The sequence below is a fragment of the Calliopsis andreniformis genome, chromosome 9 (genome assembly GCF_051401765.1).
Source record: "Calliopsis andreniformis isolate RMS-2024a chromosome 9, iyCalAndr_principal, whole genome shotgun sequence".
In the NCBI taxonomy this organism is placed as follows: domain Eukaryota; kingdom Metazoa; phylum Arthropoda; class Insecta; order Hymenoptera; family Andrenidae; genus Calliopsis; species Calliopsis andreniformis.
In genome coordinates, this window is record NC_135070.1 from 7,671,230 (window position 1) to 7,686,776 (window position 15,547).

The 15,547-nt window shown below is 32.4% G+C and overlaps 3 protein-coding genes across 3 annotated transcripts; 2 read left to right on the forward strand and 1 right to left on the reverse strand.

Annotated features, from left to right (window-relative positions):
* Positions 1 to 350: 350 nt before the first annotated feature.
* Positions 351 to 8,289, forward strand: LOC143183339 (uncharacterized). Its single transcript, XM_076384863.1, is given in 15 exon segments — positions 351 to 658; positions 712 to 1,064; positions 1,162 to 1,320; positions 1,405 to 1,472; positions 1,566 to 1,794; positions 1,872 to 1,997; positions 2,059 to 2,298; positions 2,300 to 2,481; positions 2,563 to 2,737; positions 2,814 to 3,273; positions 3,348 to 3,993; positions 4,082 to 7,198; positions 7,689 to 7,815; positions 7,870 to 8,012; positions 8,083 to 8,289. Coding segments are annotated over 15 exon segments (6,288 nt in total). The 5' UTR covers positions 351 to 602.
* A 217-nt stretch (positions 8,290 to 8,506) lies between these two features.
* Positions 8,507 to 11,711, forward strand: Rlip (Ral interacting protein). The gene is made up of 9 exons (XM_076384737.1): positions 8,507 to 8,619; positions 8,829 to 8,967; positions 9,509 to 9,759; positions 9,832 to 10,093; positions 10,169 to 10,349; positions 10,420 to 10,734; positions 10,806 to 11,157; positions 11,242 to 11,495; positions 11,576 to 11,711. The coding sequence occupies exons 1-9, from the start codon at positions 8,535 to 8,537 to the stop codon at positions 11,675 to 11,677; spliced, it is 1,941 nt and encodes a 646-aa protein (XP_076240852.1). The 5' UTR covers positions 8,507 to 8,534; the 3' UTR covers positions 11,678 to 11,711.
* Positions 11,712 to 11,851: 140 nt separating this feature from the next.
* Positions 11,852 to 14,918, reverse strand: Vha55 (V-type proton ATPase subunit Vha55). Its single transcript, XM_076384738.1, has 4 exons — positions 14,721 to 14,918; positions 13,793 to 14,259; positions 13,056 to 13,721; positions 11,852 to 12,977 (listed from the first exon to the last, which is right to left on the reverse strand). Exons 1-4 carry the CDS (start codon positions 14,806 to 14,808, stop codon positions 12,711 to 12,713), a joined length of 1,488 nt encoding a protein of 495 aa, XP_076240853.1. The 5' UTR covers positions 14,809 to 14,918; the 3' UTR covers positions 11,852 to 12,710.
* Between the last annotated feature and the right edge of the window lie 629 nt (positions 14,919 to 15,547).

Consider the following 15,547-nt stretch of genomic DNA (forward strand, 5'->3'; position numbering starts at 1 on the left):
TGCTTATCAAGGAGATATTGAGAAGTATGTAGTTTGGAATGATAGAAAATGTGGGAAAAAGTGATTCAGTGCTTCTAGGTCGATACTTGTACATACAATGTGTTTGTATAAACAATAATTATGAACGTTAAATATGTGAAATATTCGAAAATGTATTACTATACGTATATACTTATGAAAGTATTTAATCTTTCTTTACATTATTGTTAAATAATGTTAATATCTACATACATTATATTATTTTACTTTCAGTTGTAAGTAGAATTAATTTCTAAAGTGTGCATATTTTTCTTTGTTAAGACAATAACTACTGAATTTAATAATTAGATAAAGTTGTCATAAGTTTACAAAACATTTATTATGATGTAATTAATAAATAAAGAAAATTTAACAATATTTCTGTGAATTTTTAAGTAACATATTACATATCATGCAATTGCAAACACATTCACTTCATTAAACATCAACCTGACAGTAACTCAAAACATCCACCACATTTCCTTTAAATTTACAAGTACATTTTACATACAAATCAAATGGAGTCTAAATAATAAATAATACATTTTTTTATCAACAACTGTCTTCTGCTTTATTCGGCCAAGATGTCTAAAGCAAACCTAAGATCAAAAGCTTCAACCCTAAAATCACGACATAAGAGGTAAACATCTTGTTAAGGATAATTTAACTATAATTAAATTGATTTTTATTTAGTAGATCACACGAGGAAATAAACATGAACCTGAAACCTTTTGGCTTTTGTTGTTCGATTAACAAATTCGATCCACTAACAAAATATGATCAGACAGAATTATTCAATAAATCTTCATCAGTGTCTATAAACGTAGTACATGAAAGTCCACTCTTGAAATTTCGTGCACAATTTCCTGATCATTTTGATATTGAACAGATGAGAGCTCTACAAGATAAGGCCTCAGATATAGGAGATCAGAAATATAAAAGTCAAATGAAACAGAAACAAATCTCCTATAAATCACAAAATCTACAAAAACTATATAAATTGCATGGTGCACATGCTAAAGAAGATAACTTAGGAGATCAAAAGCGTAATATTTTAGAAAAATATAAGCAAACACTACAGAACTTGTAATATATATAAACCACACAATTCGCATAATTTATATGGTAATATACTTAATGCAGGTGATTTGGCTGATACAGAAGTAATGCGTCGTCTTCGTGGACCACTACAGTGGTATCTAGAAGATGAAATTACACTAGCAACAGATATAATATGGAAAGAAAAATTGGAGAAACACAATGAAGAAATGGAAAGAAATATTGCTATTGGGGAACAAAAATGTACATATATAAATAATTATCTTAATAATTCTACAATTATACTGAAGATACTAAATTTAAGAAATTTATAATCTCTCTTTCTAGCAAAAGCCTTTGTGGAACATGAACTGGAATTGTATCCTCGCTGGTATCAAGATTTTTCTATTGATCAGGTAGAATCTTTAATGATACTATCATGTTTAGCTATAAATATGTATTTTGAAATTTTAGTTTTAATTAAAAATGTGATACTCTGAATTTGGCAGGTAGAAAATTTAATTATGTTGCAATCTGAAATACACAAAGACTGTGAAGAAATGGTAACAGGTCGTACAAAAAGAACACTTGTAGCAATTGGAATAATATCTACATTTTTCCAACTTACACCAGATGTTATTAAAAAGTTACAGGAATCTTCTAATTGTAATGCAGTTGATTTCTTACGTGAAGTTTACAAGATATTGACAGGAAATTATTTTGAAGAAGAAAAATATAGTTTGTTATTTTATTCTTTTTAACTAAAGTTTCTTGTTAAATAATTATTTCCTTACTCTACGTTTTTTAAATTTTAGGGCGTTCTTATGACTGTAATGAAAGACTAATTTTATCAGCTATTGCATTCTTAACTTTACCAGAAACCATTATTGAATTACATAAAAGACTACCTCCTGTGATAATGCCGAAGTTACCTCCTAAACGTAATGCCTTTTTATAAAATTATTCAGTTAGTAGGTGTTATATAAAATATTTATGTTGTAGCTAAGCCACCAACAATCCCAGTAAGAAAAAAGATGCCATCACCATATGAAGAACAACTCTTTGCACCCCCAGATTGGGAAACTTATTATAATGATTTGGAATGTTGGCGTGTACAATGTGCATCAATAGCAATACCAAAAGTAATACTACCACCTAAGGAATGTATCTTGACTAACTATAGCAATGTAAAATCTACATCTGAGAATGGAGAAAACATACGTAGCAAATTACGAAAATTCTCTAAAAATGAATCTGATAGTAAAAATTATCCTTCTATCCAAATGGAACAAACACATACTTCCATTAAACATAAAGAGCAAAAAAAGAATATTAAAGCGAGAGATGAAACTTCGACTGGCGATTTTATTGAAAAAAAACAGAGACATAGTATTTCTGGCATGGCTAAAAAAAGATCCAGAAGAGGTACATTAGTTTGAAATATAAACATTATGTAACAATAATATTTTGTAAATAATGATTATTTGTATATTAGATAGTAAAAAGGAAGAATTTAAAAAAGGAGATAGAACAAGTATTACAAGTGATACAGAAAAGGTAGCAACTGATCTTCAGGAATTAGGTTTTGATATTCCACAATTACCAGATAAAAGTAAAGTATTTGATTTTACGATCAATGGAATCAGCGACACACCAGGACCAGTGGAATATAAAATATGTGGTACACAATTATTTTAGTATGAAGAAAATATTATTTTACTGTAAAAAATAATATGGTATATTATTTCACGTTTTAGGAGTTTTACAACCACCCCAGCCAAATAAGAAATCTTGGCTTGGTGAGAAACATGCACATTATATAATATCTGGTGCTCCTGATGAACCACCAACCTGTCCTGTATCATATGAAATGAGTGGCGTTGCAAATGTAACACCATCTAACAGTAACGAGAAATTTTTTGCTATATTAAAACTTGGAGATGGGCCTAAGAAGATTTACCCTAGTGGCAGAGAAAATTTATCTCCAAATTGGCAAGAATGGTTACAAAATGCAGATGAAGAATATCGCAAAGTAGAAAGAGAAGCAAATAAGATGATAAAAAGCATAGAAGCTGTAACAAAATTAGTTTTTCCAGGACCCACGTGCGATAGTTGTTGTTCTTGCAGGCAAACTAGAAAGTCATATTTAAAAGCAAAAGAAACAAAAACACCTTATATGGTGATTGACACACTAACCGAAGATCATAATAAAAATAAGTAATAAGCTTATTTAAATCTACTATAATTATGATATTTTTCAGAATATGTTGTATAATTTCATTATGTAATAGATATATTATAGGATCAATGGCAATGCATTCTCCAGCACCTACACCTCCAGAATCAACAGTAAACTTATTAGAATATATAGCTTCGGAGGATGTTCTTACAACAAATGTTCTTATAAATGGTGTCACAAATGAAAAAGGTGAAACACAGTATTATATTTCGGGTTTCAAGAAAGACATGGTACGCAGACCAGGTCGAATTGTTGAACGTCCACCACCTAGACCCCCTAGAAATGTACCACCGTGTGCGTGTGCAATTCAACACATATTTAATAAAGGTCTAACTACGACAATAAGTCATGATCATATACCATGGACAAAAGAAGATGGTTTATGCTTTGGAAAAAAGTTTCGACCTGGTGAATCTCCAGCATATTCTTGCAAAATGTATCCTGGTGATAAATCATGCAGAAGAAATCCATTTTTGCATGATATAAATAAATTAAAGAGACGTGCTGAAAGGGAAAAGGAAAAAGCAGAAGAAGCTCTAGCACCTCCAAAGGAAAAGAAGATGTATAGTATCGCAGATTTTCAACCTTGTGGGGATGAACATGGTATGAACATCTGTGGAGGACCATGGGGAGCTTTGCATACTTTGACTCCAGAAGAATTAGCAGAACAGGAAAGAATAAGAAAAGAAATACTAAGAGTATGTTCTACTTTAGTAAAACTATATCTTTTTATATATTAAAATCACGATATTTATAATCCGCGATAATCGTAATTTAATTACTTAGGGACCTCCGTGTGGAACTAAACCTGGCCGAGCCGTCTGTGAAGGTCCATTTGGTGAACGAATACCATTAAAACGGCAACGTATTGGTATAGAAGAAGTAGATGCAGAGGAAGGTGAAGAAGGTGTCGAAGAGGAGGAAGAAGAGGAAGAGGAAGAAGAAGAGAAAGAAAAATTACAACCACCTCCTGTACCAGAAAAGAAAAAAGAAAAGAAACGTCAAAAAGAATGTTATATGAGCCCCGATTCAATCGCAGGCAGAAAGAAAGTAGTGGTAAAAAAAGTGGAAAAGTTTATTCCTGATCCTACTTATCCCGGTTACGATGATCCATGGAATATATTTCGTACAGCACCGTCAGAGAAAGAATCAGAAACAGATTTTAAAACTTTATTAAAACTCAGTACTCCAAAACCACCATCAGCGCCTACAGAATCTATACCGTTGATAGATAGAAGTAAAAAAACTGAACCCTCTTTATCGCAAGCAAGTGCACACAAATCGCCTACCAAACAACAGGGTTTAAGACTTTCTACCAAAGATTTGAAAAAATCATCTCAAGCTCCTAAAAAGAGCACATCTATGCGATTAAAAGAACAAGTGCCTGAAAAATCTAAAAGTGGTTTAAAAAAAGAAAATAAAATAAAAACGAAACCGAAGTTAGATGATAAAAAAAGTATTCAAGAAATCTTTTCAAAACCTTCAACTACTTCAAAGAAAACTACAAAAACAACTGATAAAGCAACAAAAAGTGGTGCAATTAATGGTAAAATAGAAGATAAAAAATTTTTAAAACCAAAAGAAAATAAACAAAGTCAGAAGTCAAGCGAGAAAAGAAAGCCGTCCCTTCAATCGGAAAAAGGAAAAAAGTTGGTCAGGTCAAAGCCTGAGAGAAAAAGAACAGATTCATTGCAAAAGAAATCGGATAAAAAATTCGATTCTAAAATTAAACGAAATGACATACCGTCGAAAAAATCGAAAAGTATTGAAACCAAAATTAATAAAAAGACTACCATATCTAGTAAAAGATCTAAAAAAGGATTGGATCATTCATCAAACATTGAAATTAATAAACAAAGTAGAGAAAAGAAAGGAACAAGAAAGTCAACTCAAAAACGAAGTTCAATCAGATCAACAGATACTAGGAGAAAGAAGGAAAATAAACAAAAGAAGAAATATGCAAAGCAAGATAAAAAAAGTAGTACACCAATTGCTAATGATAATGGTTCTGAAGATAGCCTGTCTCCAAAAGAACAGATACAGAAATTGAAGAACATGATGAAAACTGATATGTATCCTTATGATGTAAAACCAGTAGAACTTCCTGAAGAACCACCAGCAACATGCACAGTAGCATATCCAGATAAAGAGGACACGGTAGATCTTACACAGCCTGATGAAGAAGATAAGGCACAATTGCCGACTAAAGGACCATGTGGCTGGAAAACGAAGTCGGAACAAAAATTAGCAACAAAGAAAACTTTGGTTTACTTGGCTGAACCAGATTATCCAGCAGAGACGATACCAGTACGACCAGGAGGAAAACCATGTGTTTGTCGTGAAAATAGAGCAACAAAAAAACTATTATTGTACAATATTGGAGGAAATATAGGTGGAAAAACAGATGATGAAGCCGACGAAAAGAAATTGTTGAAAAAAAAGAAAGATGAAGACGAAAAAAAGATGCAAGTTATAGAGGGTGTTATTTATTATACTCCGCCACCGAGTCCTCGCAGAAGCGATGAATATATACCTGAATATGATCTTTACGAATCTCCGTATGATATGTGCCAGACTCGACGTAAAGACGAATATCTTAAATTATATGAAGAACACAGTGGTCCTAAAAGTTTAGTATCAAAAGTACTAAAAAGGAATGAACCTTGTGGCTGTAATGAATACATAGATACATATGGTATTCAGGATTCAGATAAAGATATTGAAAAAGAAGCAATGAAAGAACTTGACAAAACCAGACAAGAATTAATGGAAGCAAAGCCACCAAAGGAACGATGGAAATTAGCACTTAAAGATGCAGGGTTAATTGATTATTATACACGCTGTAGAGACATGCTTCCCTGTTGGTTAAAATGTGCCAAATTTAATAAAGTAGGTTGCAGTTTGCCATATAAAAAACTGAAAGTAAAAAGACCAGTCTGTGAATGCAAATATGAACGGAAGATACTTGAGCACAAAGAAGAGAAAAGAAAATATAAAGAGCGTCGACAGAGACTGCAATCTCTAAAGAAACAACCATTCATGAATGTTGTAGACATATCAAGACCAGTGGTAACAGATACAAAATTAATGATATCAGGTGTGAAAAGAATTCCAAGAGAAGATGAATATATAGATGATGTTAAATACTGTATAACTGGTGTTGTTGAAAATGTCACTGAGTTACCACCAAAGCCAGTAATAAGTGGTGTACATATGGCTACTCCTATTCGCACACCTGAGGAGAGTGTACAAGAAATACCATGTGTATGTCTGCATAAACATTGGTCGCCCATAAGTATTTCTCCTGGTCCATTACCAAAGCCAGAAGAACTATTACTTGCTGAAAAGAAACGAAGACAGAAAGCTGCTGAAGAAGCATACAAACAAATTTATGCTCCTCAAGAAATATATGATACACACGAGGGTCACAGCTGCAAAGCAACTTGTGATCCAAATTCTGAAGAAAAGAATATAGAGGAAAGTAAAGACATATTGATGCAAGATAGTAGTGATAATTTAGCATTGTATAAACAAAAAACTATGAAAGGTGGTCAAACTAAAACTACAGAAGCAATAAATGATCCTAAACGAATGAAACAACAGTTAACAGCTAGTAAAGTCAATTATGAAGACAAATCAGGCACAGCAAATCTAGCGACAGACAAAGTTCGTAAAACTACAGTGCAAAGTTCACAAAAAAGTAAAATTGTCAAAAATGAGGCAGTTGAACAAAAAACTGTATACAGCCCTCAAACTTCAGAACGCAAAGAAATTGAAAATGTTACTTATTCATCTTTCTACCCACAAAAAGAAATTGTTGAATCAGACAAAAAGGACACAGAGTCTGCTGATGAAGAAATTGAAAGTATAACTGATACTACTAATATTATGGTTATTGCAAAGGTAACATTGTTTTCATTTTAATTTCCAATTTATTAACAATATATACACTGGTCCATAAAATTATGGCATAGAAAAATTTTTAACAAAAATTGGTCAACTTTGATTGACGATAACTCCGCGAAAAAAAATCGTAGGGTCTTACTCTTTTTTTTTAATTAAAAGGGAAGGTTTAGACTTTATGCTGTTACAAGCAGCATTTGTGAAAAAAATTCTAGCAAATCTGTGTATCTCGTCAAACTTTGGAGTTTCAAATATAACGAACATGCTTCCAGATTTAAAGGCTTAGAACGGTAGTGGTGCATTAAACATAAAATCGAGATATAGTATCTTAAAACCAAGATTTCAAGCTGTAATTTAAAAGTAAAATCATAATTCTACAATCATTTTTCGTGGAGTTATCGTCAATCAAAATTGGCCAATGTTTTTCAACATTTTTCTATGTCACAATTTTTTCGAGCAGTATATAATAATATCTAAAATTAATGGCCAGATTGAACTAAGAAAAATGGCTGGAGAAGGATTTTTGTTTGCAAAATTACCGAAATGTTTCTTAATGCCACAGTTCCAATATTGGTTGATGTACAGGCAAGGATTCGTCATTACCGAGAAGGTGAAAGGTAAGTAAGTTATTTAAATGAAATTTCCTGTACTCCTAACACTGGTTTTTTTAGATAATTCATTGCGCAAAAGCATCATGATGTGGAATATACTAGACATAAAACGTCCACCTAGAGCTGAACCACTGCCATTTAAAATGCCGAAAGCTGAACTTAGAAAATTAAACTTTGATCGCGCTGAGGAAATAAAAGAAAAGGTTTGCGCGATCATCATATTCAAACGAATTGCAACTGCATTGCACAGATTATCATTTTATTTATTCATAGATCGCAAAGAAGAAAGAAATATTTCACAGTCTACTTCGCAAAGAACGTGTACTATATGCACGATCAATGTGGAATACTATGGACTATGGAAGATTTCCTTCAACTTCGTTCAAGAGAGCATATTTCACATATATGGCTAGCAAAGAAGCCGACGGTCACGTTTTTAAGCCATGGCAAAATTATGAAATACGCGAAATGACGACGTGAATAGAATTTAGAAAAATTTGAAAAAAAAAATAATTTTTACCGATTTTTGAGCACATCGTTTTGACGAAGCGGCGTTATGGAAATTTCTTTACGAATGTAATTTCGAACAGCTTTACCACCTGTTTAAAATAATCGATACGAGAACTGACCAATTTTTGACAATCGAGATATAGAACTCGAACCTGATAATCGATAGTTTGACATTAAGATTTTTAAGTCGGTTACAGTACCGTGAGCGTGAGAGAATGGATTTCGAGAGTCCGGATGTAGAAAAAGAATTCCCGGGATTATACGCATCGGAATCGGCCAAGAAAAGTAATGAAAGTGATTGTACGTATCAAAGTTCGTGAAATTATCCAATGCTTAAGAAATAATACCTATTAACAGAGAGGTTATACATCTGTCATGCAAGCCACAAATCAAACGCCGTGAATCTTTTTTATCGTTTTTTAATCGATGACATTTCGAATATACGTTAAAATTGTATGCACATAATCTAATTAATTAATTATTACGTCTACGTCTGTATCTATTTCTAGTCAGTGATGAAGGTGGACATGAAAAACATTCTAAAAAGGAACTCCTTGGCGGTAAACGTAAAGAAAAGAAGGATCGAAAAGATCGTGGATATGCCACCTTAGAAGGTGAAAGTTCCCCTGATGAAGATCAAGAGACAAAGTAATAATTTGTTATAAGATTATTTTTGCATGTGTTACCTTTTATCTATTTATCTGAAATTACTTGCTACCAAATCTTTCATACACAATTCAAGAACAAATTGATGTTTATATTTAACATAATTAGTATCATAACAGTTTAACTAAGCCTTCTACCTGTTTTATAATTAATGTTGTATAACAAAGTAACTTTAATTTTCACATATTGTTAGCACTGGCATGTTAATTAAGCTCCATGTTGATCTAAAGTTTTATTGATTCCATTGTGTATAGGTATTTTTGAGTTGATAATTTAAAGTTTATCTTCAAATGGAGAACAAGCTTATTCAAAATATTTATGATATTGTATTATTGATTGTTTTAATTCTTATTTCTGTTGTGAATGTGTATTTTATTCTGAAAGTTATTATATTGTATGCACAAAGAGAAGTTAAATAAGCCACAAGTCAAAAAAAAAACTGAATGATTATGGTCATACAGAATTAATTAATTTTGTGTATTGTATATTATTAGTTGAATTAGACATGTAATCTAATTTACAGAAGTCCTTCGAAATTAAAAAAGACCAAAGCTTTTAAATTCCCATCAAAGAAGGAGAAACGAGAAAAGTCCAGAGAAAAGGAGGGTAAAGAGAAAGATGTTGATAAAGAAAAGGATAAGAAGAAGAAAGACAAAGATGAAAAAGATGTAGATAAAGAGAAACGTAAAGAAAAGGAAAAAGATAAAGCTAAGCAAAAATTGAAAGATCGAAAAAAGGGAAAACATGTGGGAGAGGACTGTTTAGATATTGGTGGTAAGATATGTATATCTAGTTGAGTTCAATTTAATTATACTTTAAATTATATTTTATGAATTATTCATTCAGAGGAACAACCAGTGTTTGGTGTCAGTCTGCATTTAGCTGTTGAACGAAGTCGTTGTCATGATGGTGTTGAATTACCCTTAGTTGTAAGAGATTGCATTGATTTTGTGGAAGAACATGGAATGAATATAGAAGGTCTTTATAAGGCTCCAGGTGTAAAATCAAAAGTTCAGTATTTGAAGAAATTATACAATAATAGGGAACCTGTGAATATATCTGAATTTGAACCAACAGTAGCCACAAGTTTACTAATATTATTTCTTAGGTTTGTATTTTACAATTCCATATTTAATGTATACTTTAAAACTCAAAGTTTAAACTTAATATTATATTATACTAGAGAGTTACCAGAGCCTGTATTGGAGAATAGTGAGACAATCTCTAGGTTTGAACAGGCAGCATCCACGAAAGATGTTGCACAGCGAGAAGCACAGTTAGTACTCCTAACTCAACAACTTCCAGAGTGTAATAAAGTTCTTCTTGCATGGGTTATATTGCATTTAGATCATGTCACAGCACGAGTATGTTGAACAAAAACAATTTGGAGCATAATATGTGTATATATTTACTTTATACATGGCTGCATTCCAGGAGAAAACGACAAAAATGAATGCTCAAACCATTTCAATGACATTAAGTCCTGTTCTGCAAATGAGCCATAGATTGTTGTTAGCTTTGTTGTTTCATTGCAAAGCACTGTTCCCAAATGTACAGTTAACAAAATATGTACCACCACTTTCATCTGGCAGTGTTAATCTTCCAGACTCTGTAGAAAGTATAACTGCTGAATTGGCTAAACAGGAATCATTACTCTCGCAAATACATATGCAAATGAATGCAGGTTTTGTTACCAAGTCGCGCGAGGAACAATTATGGGAAGTGCAACGTATGATAACTCAACTGAAGGTCAGATTTCTATTAAATTTATGAACATGAAATAAAATTTGTATTGCACAAATTCTCTTTATATTTTCCAGAGGAAATATAAAACAGTTCAAAAAATGGAAGGTGCTACACAAAAAAGTTTAGACGAAGAAGTGAAATCAAATGATGAAAATACAGTTGAATCAAATATGCAGAAAGTAAAAGTTGAAGAAGACATAGAACAAAAATTAGATATTCAATCAGCCTCTATCTCGACCTTAAAGAAGAGTAATAAAGCGCATACACTGGAAGACAATAAAGAACCAATAAGTACAAATACTATTCAAAGTGAACGAACTCCTTATATGCACGACAAAGATATCGTTGATTCTGCTGACACACCTGCACTTGCACTACAATCTAGTGAACAAGAAATTACTACCTCTTCTAGGGCAAGTGACAATGGTATGAAATGGAATTCTTATAATCATTTTTACAACAACCAAATACAGACCATGATGACTGTTATAGTTAACTATATTATTTTAGTTTCAGCAGTAGAACCTGAACCTGAAAATGCTATAGACAAATTGAAGGAGAGTTTAATTTATGAAGAATTGTTAAATATGCAAGCATTACTAAAGTCACGAATAAATCAAGAAAGATGTGAAATTAAACGATTGACGGAAATGTTATTAGAACGTGGTCCAGAAAAGAAAAAGCCAATAGAAAGAGTACATTCGCCGAATGAAGCAGAATTGACAGCCATGATTCAGTTAGTCAAAGAAAATCAGTTACTCGAGGTATATACTACTTACATATTTGTAATGATTTGATGTAAAACTTTTTAATCAAAACTATACATATATTATATTTATTTCAGAAAAAAATGACTACTCTAATTCGTAGTATCATAGAAGAAAAAGATGCTTGCATCGAACTCCGTGTTCAATTAGCGGTTCACCAACTAACAGCCAAAACCTGACCATCAATCAACATATAATATTTGAAATTTTTTCGAAAAAGTAATACATAGATCTCGAAAATATATAACGTGATGTTTTGCACAGAATGAACATATATAGTTTATAAGATGTTACTACAACCACATGTTTTCTTGACTCATTCTATTCTCTTGTAAAATAATAAAAGACAAACGGAACATGTATATACGTATATTGTTTCTTATTTGATACCATAAACTTCTTATAATGTGTATATAACATGCACATGCGTTTGGACTGGTAACTGCAACAATAGCATGAACAGATGCATGTTTTTATTTAAACTATGTTTTATATTTATTTGAAACAAAAGTAGATACTATTCTACATATCAAAGCAACAGGAGTGCATATAGAACATCGTTTTGAAAATGTAATTGTTTGTATATGTTGAAATATTTCTATTGCCATAAAATAAGATCGAACATTATTTTTCCTTTTGTGCAAACGCAAAAGTAAAACGTTTACAAATGAAAAATTTTTCTGTTGGAATGTAGGTCAAAAGATATAGAGTGGTATGATCACATTTGTTTTTCTATGTTAATACTGAATTATATATTACACTTTACACAATCACTTTTCATAAGTGAACATTCGGTTAAAACAGAAAACATCGTTATAATTAGAATTATATTAACGCTATAAAATTAACGTTAAATAGCACAACATAGCTCTGACCCTTTAGATACAAGTCCTGTACAAATATTTTTAACAGTATATGCTTATCATTATTGTCCAACTCTTTAATTTGTCAAAACGTACCTTTAATGAATTTCTGTAATGTCCGTTAATAATTTCATTCATGATTAAACTTTTCTGATTCTTAGGGGTTATTCGTTCAACTATTGCAACGATTTTAGCGATAGGACTTATACTTTCAAAGTTTTATAAACATTTTAACATTCTTTATCTTGATTTCATAAAATAGGTCAGGCCTCTATCATTCATTATTCTTTACCATTGTTTAATGGAATTTCTAGGGAAAATGAAAATTGTATTACAGATATAAGAAAACTTAATGGCGCGAATCTCTTGGATAAAATTCGGCGAGAGTACTGGCAGGGATTCGTTTAAGCATCTCCTTGGGGAAGATACGCAACAATTGCCAACCAACATCGAGTGACTCGAAAACGGTACGATTTTCGTAACTTCCCTGAGAAATGAAGTTCTTCTCAAACTTAGAAAGGAACTCCAAATATAGCAAGTCATCTGGTGTTAAAGCTTCTTCACCAACGACTGCTTTCATAGCTTGTACGTCTTTTCCAATAGCATAGCAAGCATACTAAAATAGAATTATTATTGAATGTACATCTTAATTTTTAACAAATGATTATTAATGTACATAAGATACTAAACTTACCAGTTGATTGGACACGTCGGAGTGATCTTTTCGCGTCATGCCCTCACCGATAGCGGACTTCATAAGACGAGACAAAGATGGAAGTACGTTAATTGGAGGATAAATTTGCCTATTATGAAGTTGACGATCAACATAAATCTGTCCCTCAGTGATATATCCAGTTAAATCAGGAATAGGATGAGTAATGTCATCGTTTGGCATAGTTAGAATTGGAATCTGAGTAATAGAACCATTACGACCTTCTACTCGGCCAGCTCGTTCGTATATGGTAGCTAAATCAGTGTACATATAACCAGGGAAACCACGTCGTCCGGGTACTTCTTCACGAGCAGCCGATACTTCACGAAGGGCTTCAGCATAAGAGGACATATCAGTAAGTATAACTAAAACGTGTTTCTCACATTGATAAGCCAAAAATTCAGCTGCAGTTAAAGCGAGACGAGGAGTAATGATTCTTTCAATGGTAGGATCATTAGCCAAGTTCAAGAAGAGACACACATTTTCCATAGAACCATTCTCCTCGAAATCTTGTTTGAAGAAACGAGCAGTTTCCATGTTCACACCCATAGCAGCGAATACAATGGCAAAGTTATCTTCATGAGAATCAAGAACTGATTTTCCTGGTAGTTTGACAAGACCAGCTTGACGACAAATTTGTGCAGCAATCTATACAAAAAGATGACATAAATTTGACAATAAACTTTATAAACAAGAATTTAGTATTTCCATTTAAATACCTCATTGTGTGGCAAACCAGCAGCAGAGAAAATAGGAATTTTCTGACCACGAGCAATGGAATTCATAACATCAATGGCTGATATACCAGTTTGAATCATTTCCTCAGGATAAATACGAGACCAGGGATTAATAGGTTGACCCTCAATATCTAAGAAGTCTTCAGCAAGAATGGGAGGACCTTTGTCAATCGGTTTTCCTGATCCATTGAAAACACGACCTAACATATCTTCAGACACAGGTGTCCGAAGGATATCACCAGTGAATTCACATAAAGTGTTTTTTGCATCAATTCCAGAAGTACCCTCAAATACTTGAACTACTGCTTTAGATCCAGATACTTCCAATACTTGACCAGATCTCATAGACCCATCTGCAAGTTTTAATTGAACAATCTCTGCAAACTTAGGAAATTTGACTTCATCCAATATCACCAATGGCCCATTCACACCCGACACAGTCTTGTATGCTGCAAAAATAAATATAAATTTTTATTAGTAATGTTCCCTTAATTTCCTCAACTATATACAAAATGATTAATATATAATGAATCTATTATACACAGCAAGTAATTTTGTTTAAGCAAATAATTATACTCAATCCCAATTTAAATGTGCTAAAAGAATTACTAAAATTCATCACATCAATGTCTTCTTCCTCTACAGTCACATGACGACTATAGTCTTCATAATTAGGAACTTGACTCGATTTTTAATTGAGTCATAAAACTTTAGAAGTTCATCGTTTAAATCGATCACTGGCATTGAAAGCATTTTTTATAATCTATCGGGAACAATTAAAGAGCAAACAATATCGAGATCAGCTGACTAGCTGCAAATCGATCCGCTGCTACGCCCAGTTTACGTAGAGTGCTTATGCTTTACGAATTTCATATTTGCGAATTTTGGTGAGATAAAAACAATTACTTACTGAGCCGAGGCTGGGCAATGAAATCCCTTGAAGCAGCCAAAACATGTTCTTTATTAGCTTGACGTTCTCCGATACTTTTTGGATACATTTTGTCAAGTGGATTCTCTGGTCTCCTACGTCGGCCAAACAGCAGAAGATACTGCCACTAGGCGCTTCGATGAAAGAAGACAGACCTAAACGCAAGGGGTGGGGGTAGACCTGTAATTTCGACATAAATTTTAACATGAGGAAAACGTTACATTATCTGTCAAAACAAATAATTATAATCGAACAGAAATGTTCAGGTAAATAAAGAATGTAATTTTTTCGATAATGGTGCGACTGTTACGTTTTACGTGCTACGACGAAAAAAAATTTTACTTTGGCAACTTAAAGGTGAAGCGAACAACAGACGTCTGACAAAGATAAAAGCAATGGCACGTGCGATCACGTGGCTTGAACTAAATGATCCATTGAGTGTTTATTATAAATTAAATCTTTCTGAAAAATAAATTGACACAGAAATTGCGCATAGATAAAACCTTAAAAAATTATACGCGAAAATAGATTATGACAAATTATTGTGTGATATGTGTTAATATGTATTAAATGTATTTATATCGTTCATTTCTTACGCAAACGCGGATTATTCAAAATATAGCTGCTGTAATATATTTTTTTGCAGGATTTTTTATTTTATGATCTAATAATTTCTATTGGGAAGATTTAAATAATTGATAATTTAGAATATAAAATACAGCAGACTTGGCATTATTAGGTATTCCGTTACTTTAAATTATTGATACATCTTTTTAATATCTGTTCCTGTTACAGGCAAATTTTTAGTT

Excerpts from the sequence above, each read along its gene's own strand:
- Rlip (XM_076384737.1), top strand. The coding sequence starts at position 8,535 with ATGGATTTCGAGAGTCCGGATGTAGAAAAAGAATTCCCGGGATTATAC. Across the intron at positions 8,968-9,508 it reads GATGAAGATCAAGAGACAAA|AAGTCCTTCGAAATTAAAAA; the intron begins GTAATAATTTGT and ends TCTAATTTACAG. Across the intron at positions 9,760-9,831 it reads GGACTGTTTAGATATTGGTG|AGGAACAACCAGTGTTTGGT; the intron begins GTAAGATATGTA and ends TTATTCATTCAG.
- Vha55 (XM_076384738.1), bottom strand. The coding sequence starts at position 14,808 with ATGTATCCAAAAAGTATCGGAGAACGTCAAGCTAATAAAGAACATGTT. Across the intron at positions 13,722-13,792 it reads CTGGTTTGCCACACAATGAG|ATTGCTGCACAAATTTGTCG; the intron begins GTATTTAAATGG and ends CTTTTTGTATAG. Across the intron at positions 12,978-13,055 it reads CCGACGTGTCCAATCAACTG|TATGCTTGCTATGCTATTGG; the intron begins GTAAGTTTAGTA and ends ATTCTATTTTAG.